Below are 25913 nucleotides of genomic sequence, written 5' to 3' on the forward strand. Positions count from 1 at the left end.
CAGCCATCCTAGTCGTGCCTGCCAAGTGCCGGCGACGTCAAAGTTCCGCTTGGAGCTCCGCCCAGCGCCCATCAACACCACGTCGAACCGCTGTCCATCACCCCCAGCACACCGAGTGCGCCCTTGAACCGCCCAATTGCACTCGCAAACACGCCCGCCATGGCCGACAACACCCCCCAGCCCGTCGCTCCCATCTCGCGCACCACACGTCCCATGAGCGAAGCTCTCCTCAACGAAAAGGTACAATCCCTGGGAAAGAGGCCTCTGAGGCATGGCAAAAACATCTGCACATCTTGAAAGAGGCGTCAAGATATGCCAGAAGCGGGGTAGTCGAATAATGGCAGTCTTGGCCCGCCTCACGCGACTACTGCCAACTTCCGTTCGATCATACGCCGAGACAAGAATGTTGGAACGCCATCGGACAGTCATGCTAACATGATCCCAGTGGGACCGCTGCCTCTCTTCAATGCTCATCCGCTCCGGCCTCGGCCTGTCATTCGGCGTCGTCTTCTCCGTACTTCTCTTCAAGCGCCGCGCATGGCCCGCATTCACCGGTCTCGGTTTCGGTGCCGGAAGGGCCTGGGAAGAGTGCGACAACGTAAGATACAATTAGTCTTGGAACTGGCATAAGAGACCGAATACTGACAGAGGAACAGTCCTTCAAGCGCGCAGCATCACCCCCGAAAGACGGCCTCCGCATTATCCGACCATAAGCCAACTATCCTCCACGAACGACAAGAGGGATCGGAACTATTCTATGTAATTCGAACTTTGCATGCGGAAGATGCGCTGTACAGTAGGGCATGGTATAGATCATTTTGGGCAATTGAATGCTGTACTTTTCCACGACCGCTGCACGATTTCTTCCAGCTACACCCACCTACACTTTCTCTATCATATACTCCCTGCCTGATATTGATACTGCCTTCGTTATCTTCTTACGTCTTACCATTTCTTCTCCTTCTTGCATATTTTAATGTTTTGACAAATGCTGCCCATATCCACCCCCACCTCACTTGACCCACTCCTCAAACTTGTACTCCTCCGCTCCATCCGCCACTGTGAATCTGTACGTACTAAACACGATACTCTCATACAGCTCGCGTCCAGCAGCCCTCGCCTTTCTATGCCACGGCCCCAGCCCTCCTTTGTACGCATCTTCCCTGCTGTGCCAGAAGCCTACCACCATTGTCAGCGGAGCCCGTCCTAAACCACTTCACTTTGGGTATTGGAAAGAAGAGAACAACAACATACAAGTAGCAAGATTTCTCCTCTCGCCATCTGCCTTGCCGAACCAGTACTTCAACAGTCCCCCACTCTCACACGCCTCTCGATGAGATTCCTCGTCGAGTCGATACAGATACTCCTCGTCGATTCCTTCCTTGAGCTGTGAGCGGAAGACCACAACGTAGAAACTCGTGTCTCTCCAGGTGAAGTTTTCCCTTGCGATCAGATCGCGCAGAGCGGTCAGGACAGAGTCGAAGTTCAGGGCCTGAGTGTAGGACGCGGTTGCGTAAGTGGGTGTCGCTGGTTTCAGGACTGTAAGAGCTAGTGCGAGCAGCCTGGAAGAGGTGGTCAGGTGCGGAGAGGAAAGATCGAGGTAATGGCCTGGGATGTTGTACGGGGAGGAGATCAGAAGAGTGGAGGATGGCTGCTCAGCTCGTAAGGCGGTCTTGTTGGACTGCTCGTTGCAAAGTGTGAGTTGCTCATGTGCCACGGCCTCGAAACGCAGTTCATCGAAGTCGGTGGATATGAATCTTGGGTCGAGGAGGCCATGAAATTGAGTTGAGTCCAACATGGGCGGTATCGCCGGTGGCTTCATGGAAACCTCGTGTGGTGACAAAGGAGTTCTGACGGCGATGTTGGCGCCAGGAGTCTGTATCATCATCGAAGTGACCTCCACAGCCATAATGTAAATTGCACTTGTGGGCACTTTTTGGGGGATCTGGTGTATGTAGATGTCCGGTACCGAGATGTTGCACGAAGTATCTTCCACTGCGTACTACTCCCAGCTCTTACACAGCATTGATCTTGGTGAGTACTGTAACGATGACAGACTACAATTTGACATTAATTGGTGGAATACAAGACGTATGTAGTTGTTTCGTGGATTCGAATAGGCAGTAGTAGGAGGCCGAGCTCGGCGCTATGAAGGCGCGGTGACTTATGGGTGACCTTTCGCTACAAGCACGTTTGATCACGCAATCTGACGAATACGATACTAGGCCCTCCAAGATCAGCACACGCAACAAGGTCGGTCTGTTGAAGGGTAGGAGCGACTGTACGCTCTAACACGTGGAGAAATATGGGGCTGATTGGTTCGTTGGCCGGTTACGTACAATTCCATGTATACCCTGGCTGCATCTGCAGTGAGCCATGATCCTAGCGACATTCGGAAAAGAGCGCAGATGAAGGCCAGGTCCAAATTTCTAAAGTCAAGCTTTCCCTCTTTCCATATCGATTATCGCACGTTGCAAAAGTCCGAGGAAAGTGGACGTGTCTCGCCTGCCAGGTTTCCCGTCTCGGCCATCCTTTGTAATCGCCACGTGGATATCCAGCCCTTGCGCATCCCTTACGCCTTGCCAAAAGAAAGACCAAGTACAATTACACAGAGGGTATCGAACAAGATGAGAGGCATACAAGGTATCGAGGTCGACCGAATTTTCGTAAAGAAAGGGCTTATTCCACAATCGCCGTCTGCGCGAGCCTATACATGCGTTGATAGCCAAATTTATGCTGGTCTTTTGTCGGGGGTACCTCGCAGCCATACTCTTCAATGCAAGCGTCAAAAGGCTTGTTCTGCAAGCGGTTGTCTCCCGGCGGTAGCGGCAGATCGTTTCCTCGATCTCGCAGCTCGGTCTTGAGCTCCATCAGGTTACCCCACAAGATGAAGAGCTTCTCCTCGAGTTTCTTGAGAACCTTGGGCTGATTCGTGAGACTGCGAAAGTATTAGTAAGGTAGTAATCATGAAGGAACAGGCTTGCTCACTCAACAGCGTTCATCTTTAGCAGAAACTGCGCAGCTTCATTGTTGACGACCACGCGCAGTTTCTCGGCCACTGTATCGCGAGGGACGTTGGCATCTTCGAGTAGAAGAACGAATCCCCATTCCCACTTCTCGTTCGCATGGGCACCAGTCAAGCTCTGGCGCTTGGGATGCTTGTTCCACTTCCTGTCTCTTGTACTATGCGCGAAGAGCTTGATTTCAGGAGGATAAACATCTACTATCCGCACGCGAGATCGATGTCTGCAGTTGATGAATGGAAGTTCAAATGTGGTGTACTTTTCTGTTGTCGTCACCGTCCGGTGAGGGTTGTGTATGATTTCGGAAATTGTGGATAGTTTCATGTGGGGGAAAGCGGCGGTGACTGAGGAGAGTCAGTGTGGAAGAAGAAAGAGGCCGGGCAGTCTTACCGTTTGTGTTAATACCACCACGACCTTTTTCCCATTCTCGCTCTGTTCGCTGGAGCTCTTCCAGTTCGGCCTCCTTGTCTGCTCGCGCCTTCAGTTTCTTGGCCTCTCTTTTCTCTTTTCCAGATTTGGCAGAAGGCTGCTTCGGTTCATTCTGCAATGACTGGAAAACTGTTTTGGTCTCGCGTTTCTTTTCGTACTCTTCCCGCCGTTTGTTAATTGCTTCGATCTCGCCCTCGCTCTTCAGGAGCATAATATCGACTTTTGAATCGTTCATTTTGTCTTCATGTAGAGCACCCTCCAACTTGCCATTGGTAGCCAGCTTGGCTCGCATGTTTCTTACAAAGACGAAGTCACCCTGGCCAAGGTTTTCCTGTATCCAAGCCGCATTTGCTCCATACACGGTGATGTTGAGGACCATGTGACCAAATGGACTACTCCAGCGCCTTTCTCTGACCGGGAAATCTTTTTCCGAGTCTGGATCTGGGTAGTAGAGCATTTGTTCATTCGGAGTATAGTCGGTCACTTTCAAGTCGACTCGGTCACCTAACTGAGTATAGTAGAAGTCGACAACCTGTGCACAAACATCGTAGAAGGTATCAAGTTGCAGATCCTTGATTAAAGACTTCTTCCTTGCTGTCTTGGCTTTGGAAGCACTAATGGCCGCATGCTGCTTCACTTGTGGTGCTGCGCCCTTGGATGCATGCTTTAGATGTATGACAGCCATCTGCTCTGGAATCGTCGGGGGAGGGCCCCCAGTCCTTTCGTGAGGCAGCTTTTGACTGCCGGCCTGAAACGCCTCGCTCAGCCCCGGAACGGGAATCCTGTGGCTTGGGAAGACGACGATGTGGCAGGTCCTAGAACCAATGGCGTCCATGCGAAACTGGTACTCTTGCAGCTGCCACCTTCGGAGTATGACGACATCGCCAACGGTCTTGGGAAAATTGTCTTCGGTTGGTCTGAACAATCGGCAGGTGATGCTTGATTCACCTCCAACCTCACCAGACGTGAAGTCATCTTGAATAGTGAAGTTTAGGGCCATGTCCTTGCGTCGCGTTGTTTTGGGAAGATCAAGACTGACCAGCACGCCGATTAGACTGACCGTGGACTTCGCCTCGGTGGCATCTTTGATAGCCGTGAAGCCGTTGGGCAGCTGCAGCGGCATTGCAGCTGGAGATGGCCGAAAGCGGTTAGCGTGGACCGCAAGGCCGTCAAAGGAGAAGCAATTGCAGGAGAGGCGAAGTGGCTGAGACTAGGCCTTTGTCTGTCGTAATGGTCTCGCAATACGGGCGTGCAGGTGTGACAAACAGCTGCAGGGTGGCGGGGGCATATCACTGCGACAGTCGCGACGCGTCGTGGTGGTTGCTTGGGTAGAGCGCTCGAGCCAAGCTACTAGCGCCAATACCCGCTTCGCCGCTTCCGCTTTCAAAATCACCCCTCTGGTAGGAAAGTTTACTCCCCTTTACAAACAAACAGCCGCACCCAAATCTTGTCCGACTCCCACACTGCACGCCCACCAGAGTCGCTAGCATGGCCGACAAGTACATCCCCGAGCACCGTCGCACGACGTTCAAGGCGAAGAGCGCCTTCAAGCCAGACGAACTCCGCCGCCGCCGTGAAGAGCAACAGGTCGAGATCCGCCGGGCGAAGCGTGAGGAGAACCTCGCAAAGCGCCGCGGTATCGCTGGACGGGACCAGCCGGGCGCCTCGCTCGGCGCTGCCCCCGACAGCGACGATGAGGGCGGCAACATCGAGAGCCAGGTGCGTGTATACCCCACCATCCCGTGCCTCAGCGAGCACAGAGAGTGAGAGAGTAGCAGGCTGACATAACGCGATGTAGCTCAACGAGGAGCTCCCCCAGATGGTAAAGGGCGTCTTCTCGGAACAGATCGACGAGCAGATCCAGGCGACGACCAAGTTCCGCAAGCTGCTGTCCAAGGAGCGCAACCCCCCGATCGAGCGCGTTATCGAGACCGGCGTCGTGAGCCGCTTCGTCGAGTTCCTGCGCTCCCCGCACACGCTGGTGCAGTTCGAGGCCGCCTGGGCCCTCACCAACATCGCGTCGGGCTCGGCGCAACAGACACAGGTCGTCATCGAGGCGGGCGCCGTGCCCATCTTCGTCGAGCTGCTCAGCAGCCACGAGCCAGACGTGCGCGAGCAGGCCGTCTGGGCCCTGGGCAACATCGCCGGTGACAGCCCCGCCTGCCGCGACTTTGTCCTGCAGGCCGGTGCTCTCCGCCCGCTGCTGGCCCTGCTGGGCGACAGCCGCAAGCTCAGCATGCTGCGCAATGCCACCTGGACCCTGAGCAACTTCTGCCGCGGCAAGACCCCTCAGCCCGACTGGCAAACTGTGAGTTCTGCTCGCTGCCCCACTTAACTCCAAGTACTAATTGTCCAGCAGATCCAGCCTGCCCTGCCCGTGCTCGCCAAGCTCGTATACTCGCTCGACGACGAGGTCCTCATCGACGCCTGCTGGGCCATCTCGTACCTCTCCGATGGCTCCAACGACAAGATCCAGGCCGTCATCGAGGCTGGCATCCCCCGCCGCCTCGTGGAGCTGCTCATGCACGCCTCGACCTCCGTCCAGACCCCCGCCCTGCGCTCCGTCGGCAACATCGTGACTGGCGACGACGTCCAGACCCAGGTCATCATCAACTGCGGCTCGCTCCCCGCGCTGCTGTCCCTCCTCAGCTCCACCAAGGACGGAATCCGCAAGGAGGCTTGCTGGACCATCTCCAACATCACCGCCGGCAACTCGACCCAGATCCAGGCCGTCATCGATGCTAACATCATCCCGCCTCTGATCCACCTCCTCCAGAACGGCGACTTCAAGACGCGCAAGGAGGCCTGCTGGGCCATCTCCAACGCCACCAGCGGTGGTCTGCAGAAGCCTGCTCAGATCCGCTACCTCGTCCAGAGCGGCTGCATCAAGCCCCTCTGCGATCTCCTCGCCTGCCCCGACAACAAGATTATCCAGGTTGCCCTCGATGGTCTTGAGAACATTCTCAAGGTCGGCGAGATGGACAAGGAGGCCAGCGAGGGTGGTGCTGGCGGCGAGCCCATCAACCGCTACGCTCTCTTCATCGAAGAGGTCGGCGGCATGGAGAAGATCCACGAGTGCCAAAACAACGCCAACGAGGAGATCTACATGAAGGCCTACAACATCATCGAGAAGTACTTCGCCGACGAGGAGGGTGAGGCGGAGAACATGGGCGAGGCCGGACCTCAAGTCAACCAGGACGGTCAGTTCGGCTTCGGCGCCGCTGGCCAGCAGCAACAACAAAACTTCAACTTTGCCAACGGAGGTGACTCCATGGACATGTAAGCGGGTCTAGGTCCGCGACGAGTCCGAAGTTGAAACGTTGCATTTCAGTGCAGCCCTTCCACTACGCTAGCCAGCCACGAGAGCACGACTAGTAGTGTTTGCAGTATCCTGGACGAACACGGAGATCATACACGATATGATACATGATCCACGGAAGTGCTATGATTGCGAGGACCTTTGTGTTTCCTTAGCAATACCCCCATCCTTTCCAGCTATCACTTCGCCATGATTTCAATGAAGCCTTAAAGATACACCGTCTTGTACCCCACCCATGTTCAATAACCGCATCATATCCCCGGCGTTGCGTGTTTGTCTAGCTTGTCTGAAGATCGGAATGGTTGGACTGGGCGGTCTGCTCTGGAATGGCGCTCTACACAATTGGGTGCAAGGGCAACATGCGCTCGCAGTCCAGCCGCGCCAGCCAGATAGCTGAATAAATTGCCGAGTAATCGGCTTACAACATAGCCTGGTCGACATGAATGAAGTTGCATGTGATTGTTGAACTAACAGTGCCGCTAGCTGGGAAAGTAACACGTGCGTCATCCGCGGAACCCTGATCACCCCGCCCCGGCATGTCTCCGCGAACCACGCGTGGGGTTAGCTATCTTTGCTGGCTCGCTTCGTGATAGCATGTCGCGTGTCTCAGGATGAAATCCGTAATATCGCGTGCGCGCCTACGCGACGTCTCTGCAATCTGTGCAGAATCCAATGATATCCCAAGCAACGCCCTGGACCGATGGCGCAATCATCGCGAACACACCGCCGCCCCGAACTCGCAGCCAGCGCACCACCATCTTGACACAACTGCCATTCCACACATTCGGCACCAGGGTCACTACTTCTGCGTGATATGACACGCTGAAATTTGACTACACAACAACAGATACTCAGCATGTGTAGGTTCATGGTAAGCAGAGCACCATAGACCCGGGCAGTACGCAGCTAACATCCACAGGTCTACAAAGGCAAGGATGAGATCCTCCTCTCCGAGCTCATTCTAAACCCTTCGCACTCTATCCTCACGCAATCCTTCGACTCGCGCCTCCGGCTAGTGCGTTACCACCCACCACCCACATCACCCCTTCCACTAACCACCACCAGGACAGACGGCGCCCACACAACGGCGACGGTTTCGGCATCGGCTACTACACCTGCCCATCCCTCGGTCCCACGCCCTGCGTCTTCACCTCCACGATCCCAGCATGGAACTGCATAAACCTCTCGCGCATCGCGTCCAAAACCACATCGAGCCTCATCTTCGCCCACGTCCGCGCTACAACCGAGGGTAACCTCAGCGACAGTAACTGCCACCCCTTCAGCTACAAAAGCCTCATGTTCATGCACAACGGCGGTATTGGGTGCTGGAAACAAATCAAGCGGAGACTGGCTATGAGTCTGGACGAGAAGTGGTTCAACGTTGTAGGCGGGAGTACGGATAGCGAGTGGGCGTTCGCTACGTTCCTCGATTGTCTCGATAAAGCCGGTATTTCACCCGATAAGGATGTTGAGCCAGGTGTAGGCTTCGGACATACGGTCCTGCGCAAAGCCATACTGAAGACAATTGAGCGGCTCAATGGCTTCATCAAAGACGTCGTGGGCGAACAAGGTGTTGGCGAGGAGGACAGCAGGAGTTTGCTCAACTTCGCTGTGACGGATGGTGTTAGCGTGGTTTGTTCGCGGTACGTGAGTAGCAAGACAGATGAGGCAGCAAGCCTCTTCTTCAGCAGTGGAACGAGTTGGCGCGAACTCAACGCCCAGTCTCAGGACTCTGATGCTGGTGTTTCTGTCGATGACGAGGAGAGGGAGAGGGACTATGTTATGGAACGTAGGGACAAAGGGAGCGACATTGTACTTGTGGCTAGTGAGCCGTTGACGTTTGAGAGGGGTATGTTACTCTTGCCTTCGTTTATCTCCGAGTTCTTCGTAACGTTCCTGGTGTATGGATGTACTAACGACAACAGATAACTGGGTTACGGTTCCCACGAATAGTACACTTACTATATCGAAGCAGACTGTCATGATTCATCCCATTGTCGATGAGTTTTACAGCCCCAACCCGGCGCACGAGCGGAGCGCGAACTTCGCGCAGGCCAAAGGGCAGACAGTCACGGGTAGTGACAAGAGGGTCCTAGGTGCTGTCGGGGACGCGGCTTAGTGAAGAACTTAGAGAGTCAGAAATATTGTATTGGGTTGGCCGTAGCCTTGGGAATCTACGTGACGGCCGTAATCTAGTCCAAATAAGTCATCATGTAATGGTTGCGTTGCATATTGCAGTTGTATACCGAAAGCAGACGCGAGCCAGTCAGCCAGCCCCATGTTGGAATTCGACTCTCCTCCCCTGTCGCGTTGGATGAGAGAATATTGCCCCTTGACGGTTCGTGTGTCGCAATATCAAGGTTTCCGCTTGAGGACGTTGCTGCTAGCCAAAGACTCCATCCACAGTCTTGCCTTCTCCCTCTCTATTTTGACCACATCTGGCTGGTCCTGACCTGGGGACTTCTTCTCTGCCATCTTCTTGTCCGACATTGCTTTCTCAATAATGGGATGAGTCTTGTCGTCGCGCACCGAATACGATGCCTCTGCCCTATAGGGATTGATGTTGACTGAAGCTTCGTCTTCCATGAGAGGACCATAGTCTCGAACCACGGTCCGGCAGAACTCCTTCCAACCTCTACTCAAGATTTCTTGCCCCCGTTCCTGTTCTTTGGTGTTGAGGCAGCTGTATTCAATACTCCATTTTGCCAGCTGCTTCCAGCTCCAAAGCGACATGGTGGGATCGCCGACCATGATCTGGTAGAACTCGTGTGACATTGAGTTGCTGTGCGCATCGTTAGTACCCAACTCATTCGCGATGCAAAAGGTTCGCATGGGCGGTATCTCTTACCTGAAGAGTGATGGGTTGTCTGAGTTGACTGTACAAGGTATGCCCGCAGCCAGCAGTTCTGGGTATGGGTGTTCTTTGACGTTTCTGCAAAGGTGCAAAAGCTCATTCGAGATAGGACAAAGCTCAATGCAGATACCCTTGCTGGTCTTCGTCTTCTTGAATTTCTCAATGAGATGGGTATGCTTCATGAGCGCGTATCCGTGGCCAATGCGCTTCGATTCCAGCGCCACTGCGTCGTAGAGGTTGGAGTTCTCCGGATCGGAGGAGCCCCCGGTATCGAGCAGTGTCTCACCGGCGTGGAACATGAAAGGTATGTCCAGTTTGAGTTTCTTACACGTTTCCTGGAATGTGACGAGCTCTTTCCTATAAAACCCAATGTGGTTGGGCCGGTCCTCCGCGCCCACGAGATCGAAACCTAGGGGTGTTAGAAACGGTTGCGCTTTGAGTGTCAGGTGCTGCTTACCACAAATAAGATCCGGGAATTCCATCTTGAGCGCTATGCAATCTCTCATCTCCTTTTGCATAAGCGGTATGGGAATAGACCGTGGCGTGCAATATATGATCTTGAGTCCAAACGGGAACTTGTCATCGTTGCCATGCTGCTCTGCAAGCATTTTCCTCTTTTCCTTCATTCCATCTACAATGAGTCGCATCTGTTCGTGGTTTTTGATGCGCTTCTCGTGAATGCCGCTGTCGGCAGGAATGAACTTGTCCAAAAGCATTGGTCGTAGTTCGGCGTACATGACGTTCTCCTCGATCATGCGGTCAATAGCATCGCCTATGTATTCTTTGTAGACGCTCTCATAGTTTAGTAAGCCTTTGAAAGCCCTGGTGGCTTGGTTGAAGCGAGCCCATACTCTGTGTATACGTTAGTGAGTACTGCGATGATGTAGGAGCAACACATACCCATTCACAGTCTGTGTAGGCCCATAGGCTTCGTCAAGGCTAAGAACCATCTTCGATCTTAACCAGTTCTCAGCGGGACGAAGCTTGGTAGGCTTTGTCTGTCCACAGTGTTGTGGCTGTCCAGCTTGAAAAGTCTCAGGTTCTTCGTCTTGGTATTCACCTGGGAACTTTCTTTCAAATTCCTCCTGGAAGTCTGACCATGGCATCCAGGTAGTCTTCAGATAGCTTTCAGCCTTCGGGTTTTCCTGATCCATTAGTTTGGGATAAGAGTCCGAGAAGATGTTGACACCAGTGTCGACGGTTGTTGGGTCGCAGATATTGAAAATCATCTCAGTCTCCCCCAGATGCTCCTTCTTTGTGATTGGTATGATACTGCGGATGTACATGTTCTTCATCTTGCGCGCTCGTACAAGAAGTATCTCAGGATGCAGTTCGGCATTGAAGTGAAGATGTAACAAAGCGCCCTTTGGAACGTTCCTGGCGATTTGGTATAGCTTGCTTTCGTTGTCTATGCGGTCCTTGTTGGTAAGATATTGACCGCCCATGTCGCGATCGTTTTCTAAAGGCAGCGCTTCAGACGGTCGGTTACCGAAAGTAACAACCCGCTCATACTCGCGAATCGCTCGGATGATGGCAGCAGCCCTTTCCTCAACCTTGTCGTCTTTGGATCTGGATTTATCCTTGGGTCTCACTGGTCGATCCCAAGCACTCTCGTTCTCTGCTTTCACGAGATCCTGTGTCTTTTTCTCGTGAGCAGTGGCTACTTGATCAATACCTTCCAGAACGGCTTTGAACTGGATCTCCGCCCTCTTCTGAAACTCGGTCAGGTCCTCAGCGTTTGGGGAAGACATCTCGACGGTCTTTGGTTCTCCTGAATGTAGTGGTATCTTCCTAGTAGGTTGCGGGCTGAGGGCCCTCTTTCTCTTCTTTGGTGAGTCAGCTACAGTCATAACTGGTCGGTTTGAGTCTCCTGGAGAGTTGTGCCTGTCACGTACAAAGCTGCATCCAAAAGTCAACACAGCCGCGATAAATATGAGCCTTGACTTGGAGACTCACAATGTGGGGATGACAATACCACACGTTGCCAACAACCCCGGACGGGTTCTGTGGGACTCACTCGAAGTTTTGGGTTCGGCGTCAGTGGGCATGCCGATGACGATGGAATGAAGAAGCGTCTATCACCGGCTGCTCATGCCACCTGCGATAAGACTGCAGGTACAATGATATGAAGCGACACGACTGGTTCCCGCCGCACTCGGTGACCTTTCTCGATTGACCGGTTTGGGCTGTGTATGATTCGGGATATCCAACACAATCCTTAGATCCCGTGAAACGAGGTTGGTTCAAGGCACACCCCGTGACTAGATAGTGCTCTAACCAGGCGATTGATATGGTGTACCAAATTCAAGTACCGCTGTCCCGCTTGTCGGCCTATTACACGTAGCGAACTGGGTTAGTATTGGAATTCACAAGGTAGTCGCGGCTGTGGTTTGTTCGCTGCGCCTCATACCCCGCGGCTAAGGAAATGCGCGAGGCTGGGAGACGAGTGATGCCTGGAGCGATGGCCTCGACCAAGTACATATGTCGTAGCGGTGAGATCAAAAGAAAGCTTAGGGAATAGAAGAAAACGGCGATGTTTGCCCTGACTAGACGATGACGTTTCTTGCGCTCATAAATTCTGATGACTGGGAAGGAGCGATGCCACCAGCACTATCGCGTGCCTGAGGACACGCAAGACAGAAGGAAGGAGCAACCACATACATCAGCGCACGCTTTTTGCGTTCAATTCTTCCCTCTCTTGACAGCTCGAGTGAATGCGACACCGCTTTTAACGTCTTTTCAGCGAAAACCTCGACGTTTCGTACAGTTGTCGCTATCGGATCGTGTCACGGGGATGTCAGCCTGGTGCGTGCGCCTGTTCTGGTGTTGCGAGCAGCAGGCGAAGATGGCGATCACAGACGAGTTCAAGCTCCACTCGCAGTCGGGGCGCAGCGATCCAAACTTTCGCGATGTCGTTGCGACAAGCGGATCAGTTACTAGAAAGAAGTTGGAAGTCAAGCTGAAGCTGGGCAGGACTGCCCATCGCTCACACGATGAAGGAGGCTATGCAAAAGCCTCATGCATTCTGCCATACGCCGGATAACCCTGGAGCCTAGCCACTGGCCCTGTCAGCCATGTTGCCCCTCACTTCTTCAGCCTGAGGCACCCAATAGCTGCACAAGCCCCAATCCATGGGGCTGTGGGATTGCACAAACTCCCGTGTCCTCGAGACAGCGACTGTGCCTCCCTGACCGGAGTGGAATGAGGTGCCACACGCAGATCCGGTGGGCGCTGCACGCATGTTTTGGCCCCCAGCGTCTACGCTGTACGCGCGCCTTTTCCTGCTCCACGCTGGGGCTTCGTCTTCATCATACATGCCTTTTTTTCGCCTCAATCCTGGCTCTGTTGTATATACGCTTGCGGCCGTTTTGTCACTGCATCATAGCGCGTCGATTCAGATTTATGCATCGTTCCCATCACATTCAGCTTCGGCCATCAGTTTGCACTGAGTTTTGAAGATCGCGTGTATCTTAGCGACATGTATTGGCTGCCCGCAGATGAGAACGGGAAGATATCACTCAATGAACTACAACTAGATATCGTTGGTTTTCTCGCCATCTTGGGCGAGGGTTCCGTGCTCGCCAACGCTCAGGTTTCGACGCTTTCGAAATGGATATTCCTACCACGGTTGATCCCGGCACCTCAAGCCCTGATGAGGCCGACGAGACCATTTCAACTAGAGCCATCCCGGGGTCACGTAACCGGCATCGTCTCGGGGAACCACAGGGATCACATCAATCATATTGGAAACATCGTCTGGTAAGTGCATCTTCTCGGTCAAACTCGGTAGCCGCCAGCTGCCACGAGGTACTTCCCCACACGTCTACCGTGGACCGGAGTGAACAATGCATTAGACACCACACGTACCAATATACAATCATAGCAGAAGCGTGCCATACTAACAAAGTACTAGTGACGCGAACAACCTTAAGCCCTTCTCCGTACGGGTTGTCGAAATCAAACGCGTCCACGACCGACCGCTCAAGGCCAAGACCTTTGGCCCGCTCACAATCGTAAACTTCATCGGCTTCGCCCTCTCTGCTCTCCTACTTGCGCTATCGATATGGCAGGACGATGGCATGTCGGTGGTAGCGACGGTACTCCTCTCGCTTCTTTCCAGTCTGATCGGACTGGGTAATAAGTGGGAACTGGAACTACCCTCGCGGAAATACAAAAAGACAGAGGTACCCGGGGGAGACGTTGTCATTCGATATCCAAAGGGGTCTTTCCTGATCGTGCGTTGCGAGGAGGACGTGGCCCGAGAACTCTACTTCGCACCGGAGAACATTAATTACCTCTTGACGCACGGTCCGGCATACCGAATCCTGAGTCTGGTGGGCACTATGATGCTTATGGGAGGCGTCATCTGTCTCGCCAATGCTCAGATTCAGGTTCAGATCGCCTGGGCCGGTTCCTACATGCTACTGGGCGCTTCGTACTGGGTTGTCGCTGCCTTGCACAGCAAGTTGCACTGGGACACCTCGTGTTATAAAGTCGAAAACGAGTGCCTATCTGACTCCGACATGGACAAGAAAGGATACCCTTCGGAAAACGACACGTTCACACAAGCTCTGTGGAGAGCCGTTTGTGTCAGCAAAAACATTGGATGGGTTAAAATGAGCGATGCTTGTCCAGATACCGAGGCCTGGCACGAATGGCTCCTAGAGGCAAAGGCATGTAGTGAAGACGTCCAGTTAATTGAAGACCAGGAGAAGTCGAGAGGCAAAATAATGTGGGAGGTCCCCGAATGGGACGCACAGGGTTCTCTTGGGAGACTGCTGGCTGAGCACGCGGGAAACCAGAAAAAACTCATTAGACAAAAGGTCGAGTCAGCTTGACCAGTTTCATCGGGCTTCATGGACATTCACTTGGGGGTTATGCATAGCGCTGGGGCACGACAAACTAACCATCATACAACGAAAATCTTTCTACGACGAGCGCTCATTGTACGATTTACGATTTACGACTGAGAACGACGAACTTACCGCGGAGCCACCGTTGCCATCATCTTGTACCATCCTACAACACTGGAAACCTACATCAAGCTTTCATTTATACGTCTCGCATCGTTAGCGCTTTGAGCGTTCTTGTATCTAAAGCATTTTTCACGTAGCAGAAAAGAATACACACAGCAGTGTTTATACAGAGCTCGCCACTCCCACCAGTCACCACTTCTCACCAACGTAACTCGTCACACCTGTCTCATCACGCAGCCATCACCACACCGCGATCAATGCTTGTCAAAACCGGTGTCTACAGCGTGGAATAGCCTTAAATTGTGCGCAGTCATCTATAGCCGGCGCAACGCTGCGTCTAAACAACGCAGACCCATGTCCGTGGTATGACACCTGGACACACCGTGCTCAGCTCCAGACTCACAGCGGCTTGGCAACTCCGAGTAACCTCGTGGAATGGGAACCACGAGTACAGAGCCGAGGAGACCAATGAGCCCAGTGATAGGCTCTTCCCGATCTATGACCATCCTCTCGAGTCGCTGGTTATATGTCATTCCTGCTGGTTGACGAAGAACCCAACAGCGAGAGCCTCAGCCTCCGTCTTGCAGTCATCATTGTATCTTCGCGACTAGACTTCAGGTAGCGCTCTTCCACCGCTGCTCATATTCCACCTTCCTTCTGACTACACTCCTCAACCATTTCTCCAGATTCTCCCCCTCAACCTGCGCGTCGACATCCATAGCCTCGCCTTCCGCCTCCAATCTCACACCACCCTCCTCCTCTTCATCTTCCTCTCCACAGCATGCATCCTCTGCCATTTGACATGCCTCGTTCCACTCCTCGTAGCTGAAGTTTCCCTCGCTTTCGCTCAGCAGCATTTTCCTGTCGCCAGAGAATGCGAAGACGTGTACCGATCGTATGGGTTTCGCGCGTAGTAGTTCGTTCGCGGTGGGCGAGAGTAAGGGTGGGAAGGAGTTTGTAGACGGCGAGGCGGGTTGAGCGATCATTACGGAAGTGAGGACTGTGCGGAGGGGTATCGATGCGGAGAGGAGCGCGAGGAGCGCAGTGTGAAGAAGGTGTGGGAGGAGGGTCAGAGACTGGGGCTGTCAGCGATTGATGTTCATGGGAGACGGTATCGCAACTGGACATACGGTATTGACGCCTGCTGTGCTATCTTCTTCCGGTAAACTCCTGACTTGGAGTGTGATTTGTACAAGTGTTCGCGGTATCGCTCGGGTCAGAATTATACTGCGCAGTGTGTTGTGTACCAGTGTTTCGAGATGTCGTTCTCTTGGACCTGGATTCCCGTCAGTATATAAATCACTACCCCATCAAGCGTAAAAACATACTTCCAACTCCCATAGCGGGTCTGACGTTCACCTCGATCGCTGCTTCCTCGGGTAGTTCATCGCGTCGCTGTACTTCGATTGGACCATTGACGGCGCCAATGATTGAGTAGCCATTGTGGGTATATGTCGCAGAGCCGTCGGCGCGGTTCAAATGCGTCAGGGTGACTGTAGGTGCGCCCATGATTTCGTGACCCGATTCGAATGCGCGTCGCGAATGAAGAGTTCGACTCTCCGTACTGCCAACTGTGGAGGTGGGTGGAGGTGTGCGATAGGATCAGAATACTGATAAAGCCAGTAGACGTGTCGAGTCAAAGGACTTTAATGCGCAGAAATTGAACGAAGGGGTGCGTGCTCTAAGATGCGCCTCTGCACCTCAGTGACGATATGCCATCTCCAAAAGTTTTGGTGGGGATGACGCTCAGCCCAGTCTGTGGCTCAAGCTTCAGACCTCGGCGCATCACCGCGGCCAGCTCAGCCATCCGATATCCTTGCCAATGCGACAATTGAGCTGTCCGTAAGCCTCCACTCGCACTTTCACCGCCATAGACATACAGCGCATCATCTCCACCCATTATAACATCAATACCAATATCAGAACCTATCCAAAACATATATAGTCACCATGGCAGGCTCGTCGCGCAACGCATCGCCCATCAAGCGCCTCATGACCGAACTGCAAACATACCAACACGACTCCAACGACGCGCTGTACGAACTCGGACCTACAGACGACGATGTGATGCAATGGCGAGCAGTCATGAAGGGTGTAGAGGGAACGGCATATGAAGGTATACAAAACCCGGCGCATACTTCGCCTACACCGCTTACAGCACCACAACACCCAGACCTCATTCACTGACTAACACACTCCAGACGGCTGCTGGCTCCTCTCCATCGCTATCCCCTCCACTTACCCCCTCACCCCACCCACCATCCGCTTCGTAACGCCCATCTGCCACCCCAACGTCGATTTCAAGACGGGCGAGATCTGCCTCGATCTACTCAAGACCGCTTGGACACCCGCGTATACTATATCGTCGACTCTGACGAGTATACACCAATTGCTCACTAGCGCTGAGCCAGACAGTCCGCTGAATGTGGATGTTGCGCAGCTATTCAGGACAAACGACGACGTTGGGGCCAGGAGTTTGATCAGATTTTACACTGTTAGCGAGAAGTATGATTGGAAGGGGAAGAGATAGACTGTATAGCGTGATTTGGTTTGGAACAGATGTGGCTTGTTGTACATTGGCGTAAGAAGGCTATGCCAGAGGATCTATTCAGGCGTTTGGTTTGATTTGGGACGAGATACCTACATTGGAGAGCGCGAACGCATCATGTATTCGCAATGGAGTATACTACCGACACAGCATCTGCATGTCTTCATCTTGACTGTCCAAAATCGATTTATTTACCGGCAACGTCAGCAAGCCCGACACAGCCCGCCACACGCACGTGGGTCCACGGCTGTGTTTCAACTTCAGCTCCCCACAACACTTCTCGATTACGCACTCCACTGATCGTCAATGCAGCATCTCAGACCGAGCAGTCATAGACGAGAAAGATCGACGGTATCCCTTCTTGTCCGAGTACGGTTCATACAAGCGACCTGGATCGACCGCTAACTTGACCTCTACATGCGACTTCCTGCTGACTGTGTTGCATGCGGTACGTACTCTTTATGGAGTTCAAATGATCATCGTTACGAAGCCTGCAGTGAGATGAGTAGAAAGTGCTTTTGGCGCTTCGCATATGAGTTGTTTGGCAAAGCTTAGATGGGCACATTTGTCTGGCGCTTAGAATGGACCGTAGTAAAGCTGTCGAGATCACGTCATTCGATCCCTAGGGACTTCCGATACGAAAGTACGGCTACTAAGTTGAGGTAGCGGGAACTAGTTATGCGTCGTCTAGGCGCTCGGGGACTTCGGTATGCGCTCGGCATGTGAAGTAGAAGCAGTACCGATTTATACTTGGAGAATAGGTTGCAGCTTGATTCAGACCGATTACTTGAAGAAAGTCCAGGAAATTACGGTTGCCTAGATTACAAAACAAATGCTAGAGTACACCGAAACATGAAGACGATCGGGTACATCCCCCGAACCTTTCGTCTCGAAATACCAACATGACAAATACCTACCGCGGGTCCAGGAAAAGCAAGAAAAACATGATAAGCAACCGGATCTACCCATGCCGGCTGTAGTTTAAGCCTCGCAAACAGTAACAATACATACATCGTGTCGACAAGTCTCGTCTACCCGCCCCACTTTCACTCCACTTTCCTCAGCTAGTAAGCGTGGAAACTACGCAAGCCACAACACTCCATGCTCAAACTGGTCCGCTTCAGCACTTTAACGTTGAGCCTCAGTATCCACATCTGCTGAGGTCATGCGACCACGATCGAGCGATGGTGGCTTGTGTCCAGGCAGTGTGCGTTGTCGTGGGAGGTAAGGTATCGCTGTACGGAAGAAGGCATGTTGTGCGAGCGTGCGATCGCACTTGCTTTCCGACATTCCCCTAGCTTGGATTGATCATGCGGTGAATAGGTGGCAGAGGAGGCTCAACCTGCGGTGACGGTCCATTGAGTGCGTCGCCAGCCTTTGGTTGAGACCGTGACTGTACCCTCGAGGAGTGACTCTTGGTCTGGAATACTGTTTGGCGAGACGCGGCGGGTGTATGAGATAGTTGATAGTTCTTCGGGTACGTCTTCCGAGGGTGGCTCGGCCTTGATAATAGTCGACTGAGTTCTGTCGTGAAGTGACTCTTCGGTCTTGATAGTCGGTAATGGCACTGGGTAGTAGGGCGCGTCGTATGGTCCTGGTAGGTTCTGCGGCGCTGATATCCAAGGATAGATTGGAGACAGTATTGGCTGGAGTGTCTCTTGTTGGAGCGAATGGAGGTACTGGTTTGGTTCCCGGTCGAGCGATGGCCGACGAAGAAAGACATCGTTCTGTCGTTCTATGCTTGACTTCTCTTCTAAAGTTGTGCCGACAGTCTCTACGTTTTCTCCTTTAAGATGCACTTCCTCTTGATATGAATCTTTTCTTTGGTGAATGGCCAACTTCTTTTCTTGATTGACGGGCAAGTCACTTTGACCCATACCCGAACCAGTCATCGTTCTTCGTCTCCGTGCAAGGAAAGCCGATCTCAAAGCTGTCGAAAAGAGCGCCAATAATAAGAACACTTCAAAAAGATGCCGTAGACTGACGAGCGGGAGCCGCCTTTCTGTACTGAGCGAATCCGTTGGGTTGAGAAGTGGAGGCATAGGTACAAAATGACGCCGACGGAAGACAGGTGAGGCTTGGTGGGATCCACTCAGACTATGAGAAGCGTGGGATGATGCAGGTCCTAGATGAACTAGCCACTGCGTCAGTCAAGAAGACGGGGAAGCAACCGCTTTCATACAACTTACTTCGAGTAAGAACGGGAATGACTGTTAGCATAAGCACTAAAATCGGAATCCTCCGTTGTATAGTAGACAGCTAATAATACTCGGGTACGGTTATTGTCTCGTTCCTGTAGGATTGGCACTGGGGTCTACGTATAAATAAGGATATCGCATGTGAGAGTCAGGTTTGTTCCTGGGGCATCAATCTCTGCGGAACGCGCCATCCTGGTCTACGTATATGCTTCGACGGCGACATCAGCACGCCCAGATGCGGTTGAAACATCGAGATATCGGCGAGCTAGCGCGGCGTAGTCCTGGTGACGAAAGCTGGTGGGCAAAGTGAAGCGTAAGCCCACGATGCGCAAATCAAGCAAAAGGCAACAAACTGATCGTGTTCAGCTGTGACGAATAGCGCCCGTGGAAGGCATACATCACGGATTCTGCTGGGGTAGGCATGGTTTGGTGCGTGGCCTCAGCAGGACGACCAGTGTCCTCGTGTCTTGGCTGGTGGTATCTCAGCTGAGTTTGCGATGGTGGCGTTTGTTGTGGCTAACGCCACTGGTTCACTGGCCTAATCGGCAGGGGTGACCCGAGATCTGATCCTGCGCGCAAGAACAACGGCGAGCTGGCTTGACACGTCTGGCGAGACCTTTGCGCGGATGAAGGGGCCGCCAGTTGGAACGATGCAGTTGCGCCATTACGGGCGTTAGAGCGAGGTGTGGTGGGTGAGTAAGGCGTCCCGTGACGGATCGGTTTCAGCTTCTGCAGGAACGCCAACCGAAGGGCAGGCGCTCATGATACGTCGGGAAACAACTTACGCAATATGTAAGAGAGGCGGCTAAACAAAGACTCGCAGTTGAAGCACGAGCATCAGTATATTCAGGGAAACAACCGCCACACATGTGCTTTTTTGCGGGGCGGTACCCTTTTTCAACCCCAAAGAACCACATCGCGTGAGAGGCGGCTGGTACGCGATGCTGGCTTAGTGGGCTGTTATCACGTCTCGATCTTTACCAAACTCAACCGTTGTATGTGGCTGTCGGAACATGAGTCGATCCGTCGCGTCTCCGACCGCCATTCGTGGAATATCCACGATCTGGAGTACCTCGTGCGATCCCCACAACACCACGCGATATTGTAGAAGCTGGGCAAACCTCAAAAACAGGTTCTCGGTAGCGAGCGCGCATCGAACAACGGCGAGGTTGGCTGTCTGTCAGCTGGATGTTATGGATAGAACCTGGAAGATACCGAATGTATGGCGTACGGTGTAGGAACTACCGAGACGCGATCGCTTTCATCCATGAGCTCGAACCTGATACACAGAAGCCACTTCCCTATCGTCAGATCGGCGGCTTTTACTGGCCGCGCACGATATCACATCCCCCAGGCTTCGATTGTCCTCGCGTATTCAGGCTTCCAGCAGCTTGCCCAGTATCCACATTCTAGTAATTTTGTAATCCTTGCGTAGATCGAGCACGCCTCTCGCGAACAGTTGCCTCAATTTCGGAGACGCCGTGGATGCGAGAAGATCTACGTCTAGCGAATCCGAGATTAATACCAGCGGCTTCGAAGCAGGAGCACCGGGTCATCATCAAACGCGCGGGAGCTTGGGTAAACCCCTGAGTGTAACAATGGGGATGCATCGATGGTAGTGGCATGTTGGTGGTCCCGTCGATCTTACGCAACGTCCAGCTGCCCTAGTTTACTCTTCACGGCGATGCCGTCGCCACGTGAGCACGTGACTAGCCCTTACACTAACGCTTCCAGATTGGGCCGGTGGTCACATAACTGAGTGAGATTCCATAAACAAATAATCTTAGATAATCGTGATAGATTGCCGGGGCATGTTTGCAAGAATCCGCCTGACCTGCAGTCTCATAGTATAGAACATGCCGACTCGCTCGTATTTCCCCGTCCCATGCCTGGCTGGTATCAACACCAATCCAATGACTGTTTCGCTTTCGTACGCAATTCTCTTCTTGACCCCAACGATGGGCAGGAGCGTGAGTACTTGGTCCTCTGAAGTAGTATCGATGCATTCTAACCTTCCTATAGATGGCGTGCCGCTTACTGCTGTGTCAAAAAAGATTTCAGGACCAGACGAACTGTCTGGTGTAACCGATACCGGAACATGGCTGCCGAGTTCTTGTGGGAAGATCTGGGTTATCTTGCCGGTTTTGAGCTCAGGTGAGGAGTGGGTGTTGGGGTTGGCTGTCCAACATACCGAGGCTAACGGGCCAAGAAGTTTAACGTACCCATCAATCACTTGACCGAAGCGATAACCGTCTAGGTCAGTCACTACTGCCTCCTGAAGAACTGTCAGGTAGTCGTCGGAGTTGTAGTTGTGTTGGCAAGATGCGAGTGAGATCTTGCCTCTGATTGAGGCCCAGGACCATGTCGGCGCGATCAGTCGTCCCTCCGGGCGCGTCGGTAAGGCGCGCGACAATTCGTTTTTTGTAGTTTTCCATAGGAAGTATGCAGGCAAAGAAGACTGCCACAGGCCTGCGAGATAGCCGTCCCCAGGTGCGCCCGGTTCCACAACAGACACACTGCTAGCAAGACCTGCCACAGCTGGGAGTTTGTCAGAATCAAAGCTGATATGCAACGCGGTGTATAATTCAATAATCGCGTCCCAATCTTGGAACACCGCCGCAGATTTCGTAGTAGCGTGCATGATAACCTGCTGAATGGAAATAGGCGCCAAGGTTGCTCTGATAGCGTTCAAGATCCTTCTCGAAGGGCTGATACCCGGTGGAATTTGCGAAATGTGTTTTGCAGGCCAGCGGTCGTCTCTTGTCTCATCGCCGAGTTGTAGTCTTTTGATGTTGATAGATGTGTGTCCACGCACACTATCCGGAAGACCTTGGTGGTAAGTCTCGCAGGCAGCAAAGTGCCTGCATTCCCAGAAAAGCTGCCCTCGCCCGAAGTGAAGAACACGTCGCGAAAGGATACGCTCCTGAAGTACCCAGCCACGTTGATTTAGCGGTTCACGTGTGAGCTTCTGAGCCCACACGTTAGATTCGCATACGGTAAGGTACCTCTTCGTTGCAACCCTTTTGCAACCGACCCAGGGTATACTTAACTCGGTTGGCAATACAGCTCGTGGGTTTCTGTCCCAGAAGCAACCTCCATTGGAGTTCTGTGACCCTGTGGCGGCTATATTGATAAAGCCGTACCTATACACAAGGCTCATGAGACTGGCTTCATTGTTCCAATCGTCCTGGTCGTCCTGTATGATACAAAAAGCATCAATCCAGAGATATCGAAGGCCCAATTTTCGAGTGATGCTAAATGCATCCAAGAACGTTCTCGTGAAGTATGATGAATCAATGCCGGTCCTCAATCGAGATAAAGACCACGAGTTCGTATGCGGCATAACAACTTTTCCCCAACAATGAGAGAGAGTTGCGTAAGGCTGCCCAGGGGGGATGTCTTCACGATGCAGTAATCGTACGCGATCTTCATCGGAAGTGCCGACATCCAGGACCCGCGTTGGGAACCAGCGTTCGGGAATAGTTGCGTTACAACGAATATGCTTTTGAGTACACTCATCCATCCAGCGTTCGATTAAATTCCAGCTCTCGGGAGAAGATGTCGACGAAGCGGGTTTGTACGCCGCGTGTTCGCCTGTGTTCGAAAGTGAGTACTCAATCCAATTGATAGATGCTTCCAGACAAGGCTTACTTCGAAGCGTCTCAATGACCTCAAATGTGAAACCCAGACTAAAGTTGTTCACACCATCCGATGTCAACTTCCACTCGAAAGCGCTTTGCCAACTTGCCGACGAAGTATCAGATTCGCATTTGATTGGAAACAATGTCTCCGAGGATTCAGCGAACTCCCTTTGTATGTATCCGAGAGTTTCCGAACATATCCCGCAGAACTGCTCGGAAGAGTTCTCAAGAGATGCGAGTGATTCGTGATGGACAAGATCTTTATGCCATCCCGGATGGCTGATAATATCGACGATACCCTGACAGGTTGCACAAAGCTCGTTGAAAGTAACAGAGGCCACGCTAGGAATTTGAACGGGTTCTGCATCATGTCGGCCAGTCAAACGACGCAGGAAAGTCCCAGCAGTGAGTTTGAGTAACAGACACGTGATCTCCAGTAGTTTCAGAACGACGAGTAGAAGATCGAAGAAACAGGAGGTAGCAGACGCCATATCGGAAGTAATCGAGCTTTAATTTGATGACCTCCTCAGGCTGGTGTAGGATGATCGCACCAATTGTGGGGTTACTTGAGGCTGAGCAACACATCACACAACGTGCACCCCGCTTCCGACCGGTCAGCTACCGCCTCGTTCATTCGCGGAAAGTCTGCATGGTACGTTGCCACCACGTCGGCAGTACATGCAGGCATCAGAGGAACTTTTGCAAGCCTGAACGATAACGCGCAGATCTATGCCAAGATAGTGGGTTACTTGGGGAGATGCGATAGGAGCATGTAGTATTTGTAAAACTGATGGCAGAATTTGTAGCAAGTGCCTCCTGAGTAGCGCTGAGTCCTCTAGCCTATGTGTTGAGCTGAAGCTTGGGCCCACCTCATACAAGAAAAAAAACCGAACAGGTCTGCAGGCTACATTAAGCTAAAACCTTGCAAAGTAGGTGACCCAACGTCAACGTAGGCTCCAGGCTGTCCAGCTTTTTCCTAGGTTGGCGTAGGCCGGCCCTCTCTCCACTCGTCAAAATCTTTCTGACCGGGCATCTCTCTGCCATCAGAGAGCTTGAGTCTGGGAAAATGTACATCCTCGCGGTTGTATGTGGGCTCCTTCTGGGCCAACTCTTCGTTGACCAGAACCAAAGCGCCCGAGTGCCATCCTGCAGCACTCACCCGAAGAGCGAAATAGGCACCAAGACCGTCTTCACCACGGTCCTGATCCCAGGCTCTTCCTTCCTGCTCGAACCACTCACTGACCTCGCCTTGGACGTTGGGGTCGGTCCTGAACATCTCCCTGCGCTCTTGGCTCTCTTCTGCGTGTGCTTCGTCATGAACCGCTTGCTTGAGCCATTCGTTTTTTCTCGCGTCGAACCAGATCTGACGACCGCGTGTGTGGGCTTGAGGGGCAAGTTGTCCGTTGCCATTGAATCGGTCATACACGATACCTCGTGCGTTCCCGACTAGGTTGTCACCGTTCGAGCCTAACCCCAGTGCGCCACAGGCGGAGTTCTCGGTACCGTATGAAGTTATCTTGCCATCCGAGTGGAGTGCCAGGTAGTGATAGTCGCCGAAAGCAATCGAGATGACGTTACTGTTCTGCAAGGCCGGAATTTTCTTCAGCCCTTGCACATCCCCTGGACTGTGACGATTGCTCCAACATGATTCGAGGTAGTTCTGGTCGCCGGTAATTACTTCATCGTCCCTGAAGATGGCAAAGTTGCGGAAAGAGCCCTGAACGTCAAGAGGAGCTCCCTGGTCGTGACGCAGAGTTTGGAGCTCAACAATATCCTCGACACGATTCTTTTCCTCGAATCTTCCACAGAACACCTTACCCAGGTCTGTGCTGAACAGCACAAAGTGCTCCAGTATAACGTAGTTCAGTACTGCTCCAACCTCTTGACGCAGAACTCTCTGCTCATCTGAATCGCGGTTGCCCTTGACATGCTGGTAGCTGGTCTTGGGAACTTCAGCATGTTCCAGGACAAGCATAGTGTCTGTACCTTCATCGCCATGGTCTCGCTCAACGGGGTCCCAGACGACGATGCCAACGCCATGAACATAGGCCGAGCTGCGGCTCCATCCTGCTACCACTTGTTTTACTTGTCCGAAGTTGGAGGTCGCGTTCGACTTGTCGTTCAAGGAGAGTTCGTTCAGCTGCAGAGTAGCGAACTTGACTTGGAGCGCAGGCTTCTTGACATCGTACCACGACCAGATTCGGCCGCTGTCGGAGAGTCCAAGTATGTGTGCACGACCGGAGGAGAACTGCCGGATGGCGACAGTCGGCTCTTCGTATTGGGCCTCGGAGGTATTTGAAGGATAGCCTTCTGGGAAGCGGAGTGGTTGCAGAGGCCCGCTAGCAATGAGTATCCTCTGGCCATCAAGGGCGCCAGCAGTGTAGAGGGTACCTTTGGAGGTGAGCAAAGTCGTGGACCAGCCACCACATTGCATGTCGGCAATGACTCCTAGTTCTCGTGTCTTGTCCATCTCCGTCGGGAAGGCTTGATGGGCGTTGTACATGCGCCTGCCTGGCCGCATCATGCCAGCTCTCATTCCTCTCATTCGAGGCGTCCGACCATGTGCGTGGTCCTCCGGGTCTGAAGCATGCCCCAAGCGGTTGTGCGAGTTATGGCCCCATGTGTATACGCGGCTCTGGGTGAGCATGCGGCGATACATCTTCTGCCAGCGGTCGCCGTCATGTTGTACGACTGGCTGGTTCGGTACGCGGAAGGTCGTTCGAGCGAGATAACTCCAGTACGCTGGGTCTAATCGAATCGACGGTTGCTGGAAGGCTTTGCACGTGCTGCAAAGGGCGAGGAAGCTCTTGGCGTCGAGGTATGGGAATACGAGTACGAGGATGTCGAGGGGGAGGTCGGTGATGGAGCTGATGGTATCGGCCATTTTGGCGTTGCGTCTGGACACCTTTTCGGCGCGTCGAATGT

At 52.9% G+C, this 25913-nt stretch overlaps 11 protein-coding genes across 11 annotated transcripts; 5 read left to right on the forward strand and 6 right to left on the reverse strand.

Annotated features, from left to right (window-relative positions):
* Positions 1-159: 159 nt before the first annotated feature.
* MIC10 (Mitochondrial inner membrane organizing system component) lies at positions 160-713 on the forward strand (the record flags this gene model as incomplete). The annotated part of the gene is made up of 3 exons (XM_049330397.1): positions 160-240; positions 446-598; positions 657-713. 3 exons carry the CDS (start codon positions 160-162, stop codon positions 711-713), a joined length of 291 nt encoding a protein of 96 aa, XP_049190893.1.
* Positions 714-1012: 299 nt separating this feature from the next.
* Positions 1013-1909, reverse strand: J4E83_003461 (uncharacterized protein; the record flags this gene model as incomplete). The annotated part of the gene is made up of 2 exons (XM_049330398.1): positions 1013-1179; positions 1255-1909. The coding sequence occupies 2 exons, from the start codon at positions 1907-1909 to the stop codon at positions 1013-1015; spliced, it is 822 nt and encodes a 273-aa protein (XP_049190894.1).
* Positions 1910-2679: 770 nt separating this feature from the next.
* On the reverse strand, positions 2680-4575 carry J4E83_003462 (uncharacterized protein; the record flags this gene model as incomplete). Its single annotated transcript, XM_049330399.1, has 3 exons — positions 2680-2938; positions 2989-3367; positions 3414-4575. The coding sequence occupies 3 exons, from the start codon at positions 4573-4575 to the stop codon at positions 2680-2682; spliced, it is 1800 nt and encodes a 599-aa protein (XP_049190895.1).
* Positions 4576-4940: 365 nt separating this feature from the next.
* On the forward strand, positions 4941-6735 carry J4E83_003463 (uncharacterized protein; the record flags this gene model as incomplete). Its single annotated transcript, XM_049330400.1, has 3 exons — positions 4941-5171; positions 5251-5760; positions 5812-6735. The coding sequence occupies 3 exons, from the start codon at positions 4941-4943 to the stop codon at positions 6733-6735; spliced, it is 1665 nt and encodes a 554-aa protein (XP_049190896.1).
* An 892-nt stretch (positions 6736-7627) lies between these two features.
* Positions 7628-8890, forward strand: J4E83_003464 (uncharacterized protein; the record flags this gene model as incomplete). The annotated part of the gene is made up of 4 exons (XM_049330401.1): positions 7628-7642; positions 7691-7786; positions 7837-8620; positions 8697-8890. The coding sequence occupies 4 exons, from the start codon at positions 7628-7630 to the stop codon at positions 8888-8890; spliced, it is 1089 nt and encodes a 362-aa protein (XP_049190897.1).
* Positions 8891-9126: 236 nt separating this feature from the next.
* J4E83_003465 (uncharacterized protein) lies at positions 9127-11475 on the reverse strand (the record flags this gene model as incomplete). Its single annotated transcript, XM_049330402.1, has 3 exons — positions 9127-9553; positions 9620-10477; positions 10526-11475. 3 exons carry the CDS (start codon positions 11473-11475, stop codon positions 9127-9129), a joined length of 2235 nt encoding a protein of 744 aa, XP_049190898.1.
* Positions 11476-13103: 1628 nt separating this feature from the next.
* J4E83_003466 (uncharacterized protein) lies at positions 13104-14463 on the forward strand (the record flags this gene model as incomplete). Its single annotated transcript, XM_049330403.1, has 2 exons — positions 13104-13384; positions 13539-14463. The coding sequence occupies 2 exons, from the start codon at positions 13104-13106 to the stop codon at positions 14461-14463; spliced, it is 1206 nt and encodes a 401-aa protein (XP_049190899.1).
* Positions 14464-15215: 752 nt separating this feature from the next.
* J4E83_003467 (uncharacterized protein) lies at positions 15216-16110 on the reverse strand (the record flags this gene model as incomplete). Its single annotated transcript, XM_049330404.1, has 3 exons — positions 15216-15677; positions 15732-15877; positions 15930-16110. 3 exons carry the CDS (start codon positions 16108-16110, stop codon positions 15216-15218), a joined length of 789 nt encoding a protein of 262 aa, XP_049190900.1.
* Positions 16111-16551: 441 nt separating this feature from the next.
* Positions 16552-17131, forward strand: J4E83_003468 (uncharacterized protein; the record flags this gene model as incomplete). Its single annotated transcript, XM_049330405.1, has 2 exons — positions 16552-16717; positions 16803-17131. The coding sequence occupies 2 exons, from the start codon at positions 16552-16554 to the stop codon at positions 17129-17131; spliced, it is 495 nt and encodes a 164-aa protein (XP_049190901.1).
* Positions 17132-18486: 1355 nt separating this feature from the next.
* On the reverse strand, positions 18487-19041 carry J4E83_003469 (uncharacterized protein; the record flags this gene model as incomplete). Its single annotated transcript, XM_049330406.1, has 1 exon — positions 18487-19041. The coding sequence occupies one exon, from the start codon at positions 19039-19041 to the stop codon at positions 18487-18489; it is 555 nt and encodes a 184-aa protein (XP_049190902.1).
* A 4923-nt stretch (positions 19042-23964) lies between these two features.
* Positions 23965-25872, reverse strand: J4E83_003470 (uncharacterized protein; the record flags this gene model as incomplete). The annotated part of the gene is made up of 1 exon (XM_049330407.1): positions 23965-25872. One exon carries the CDS (start codon positions 25870-25872, stop codon positions 23965-23967), a length of 1908 nt encoding a protein of 635 aa, XP_049190903.1.
* Positions 25873-25913: the final 41 nt, after the last annotated feature.

This window comes from Alternaria metachromatica, assembly GCF_023757995.1.
Source record: "Alternaria metachromatica strain BMP 0045 chromosome Unknown scaffold_5, whole genome shotgun sequence".
Classification (NCBI taxonomy): Eukaryota; Fungi; Ascomycota; class Dothideomycetes; order Pleosporales; family Pleosporaceae; genus Alternaria; species Alternaria metachromatica.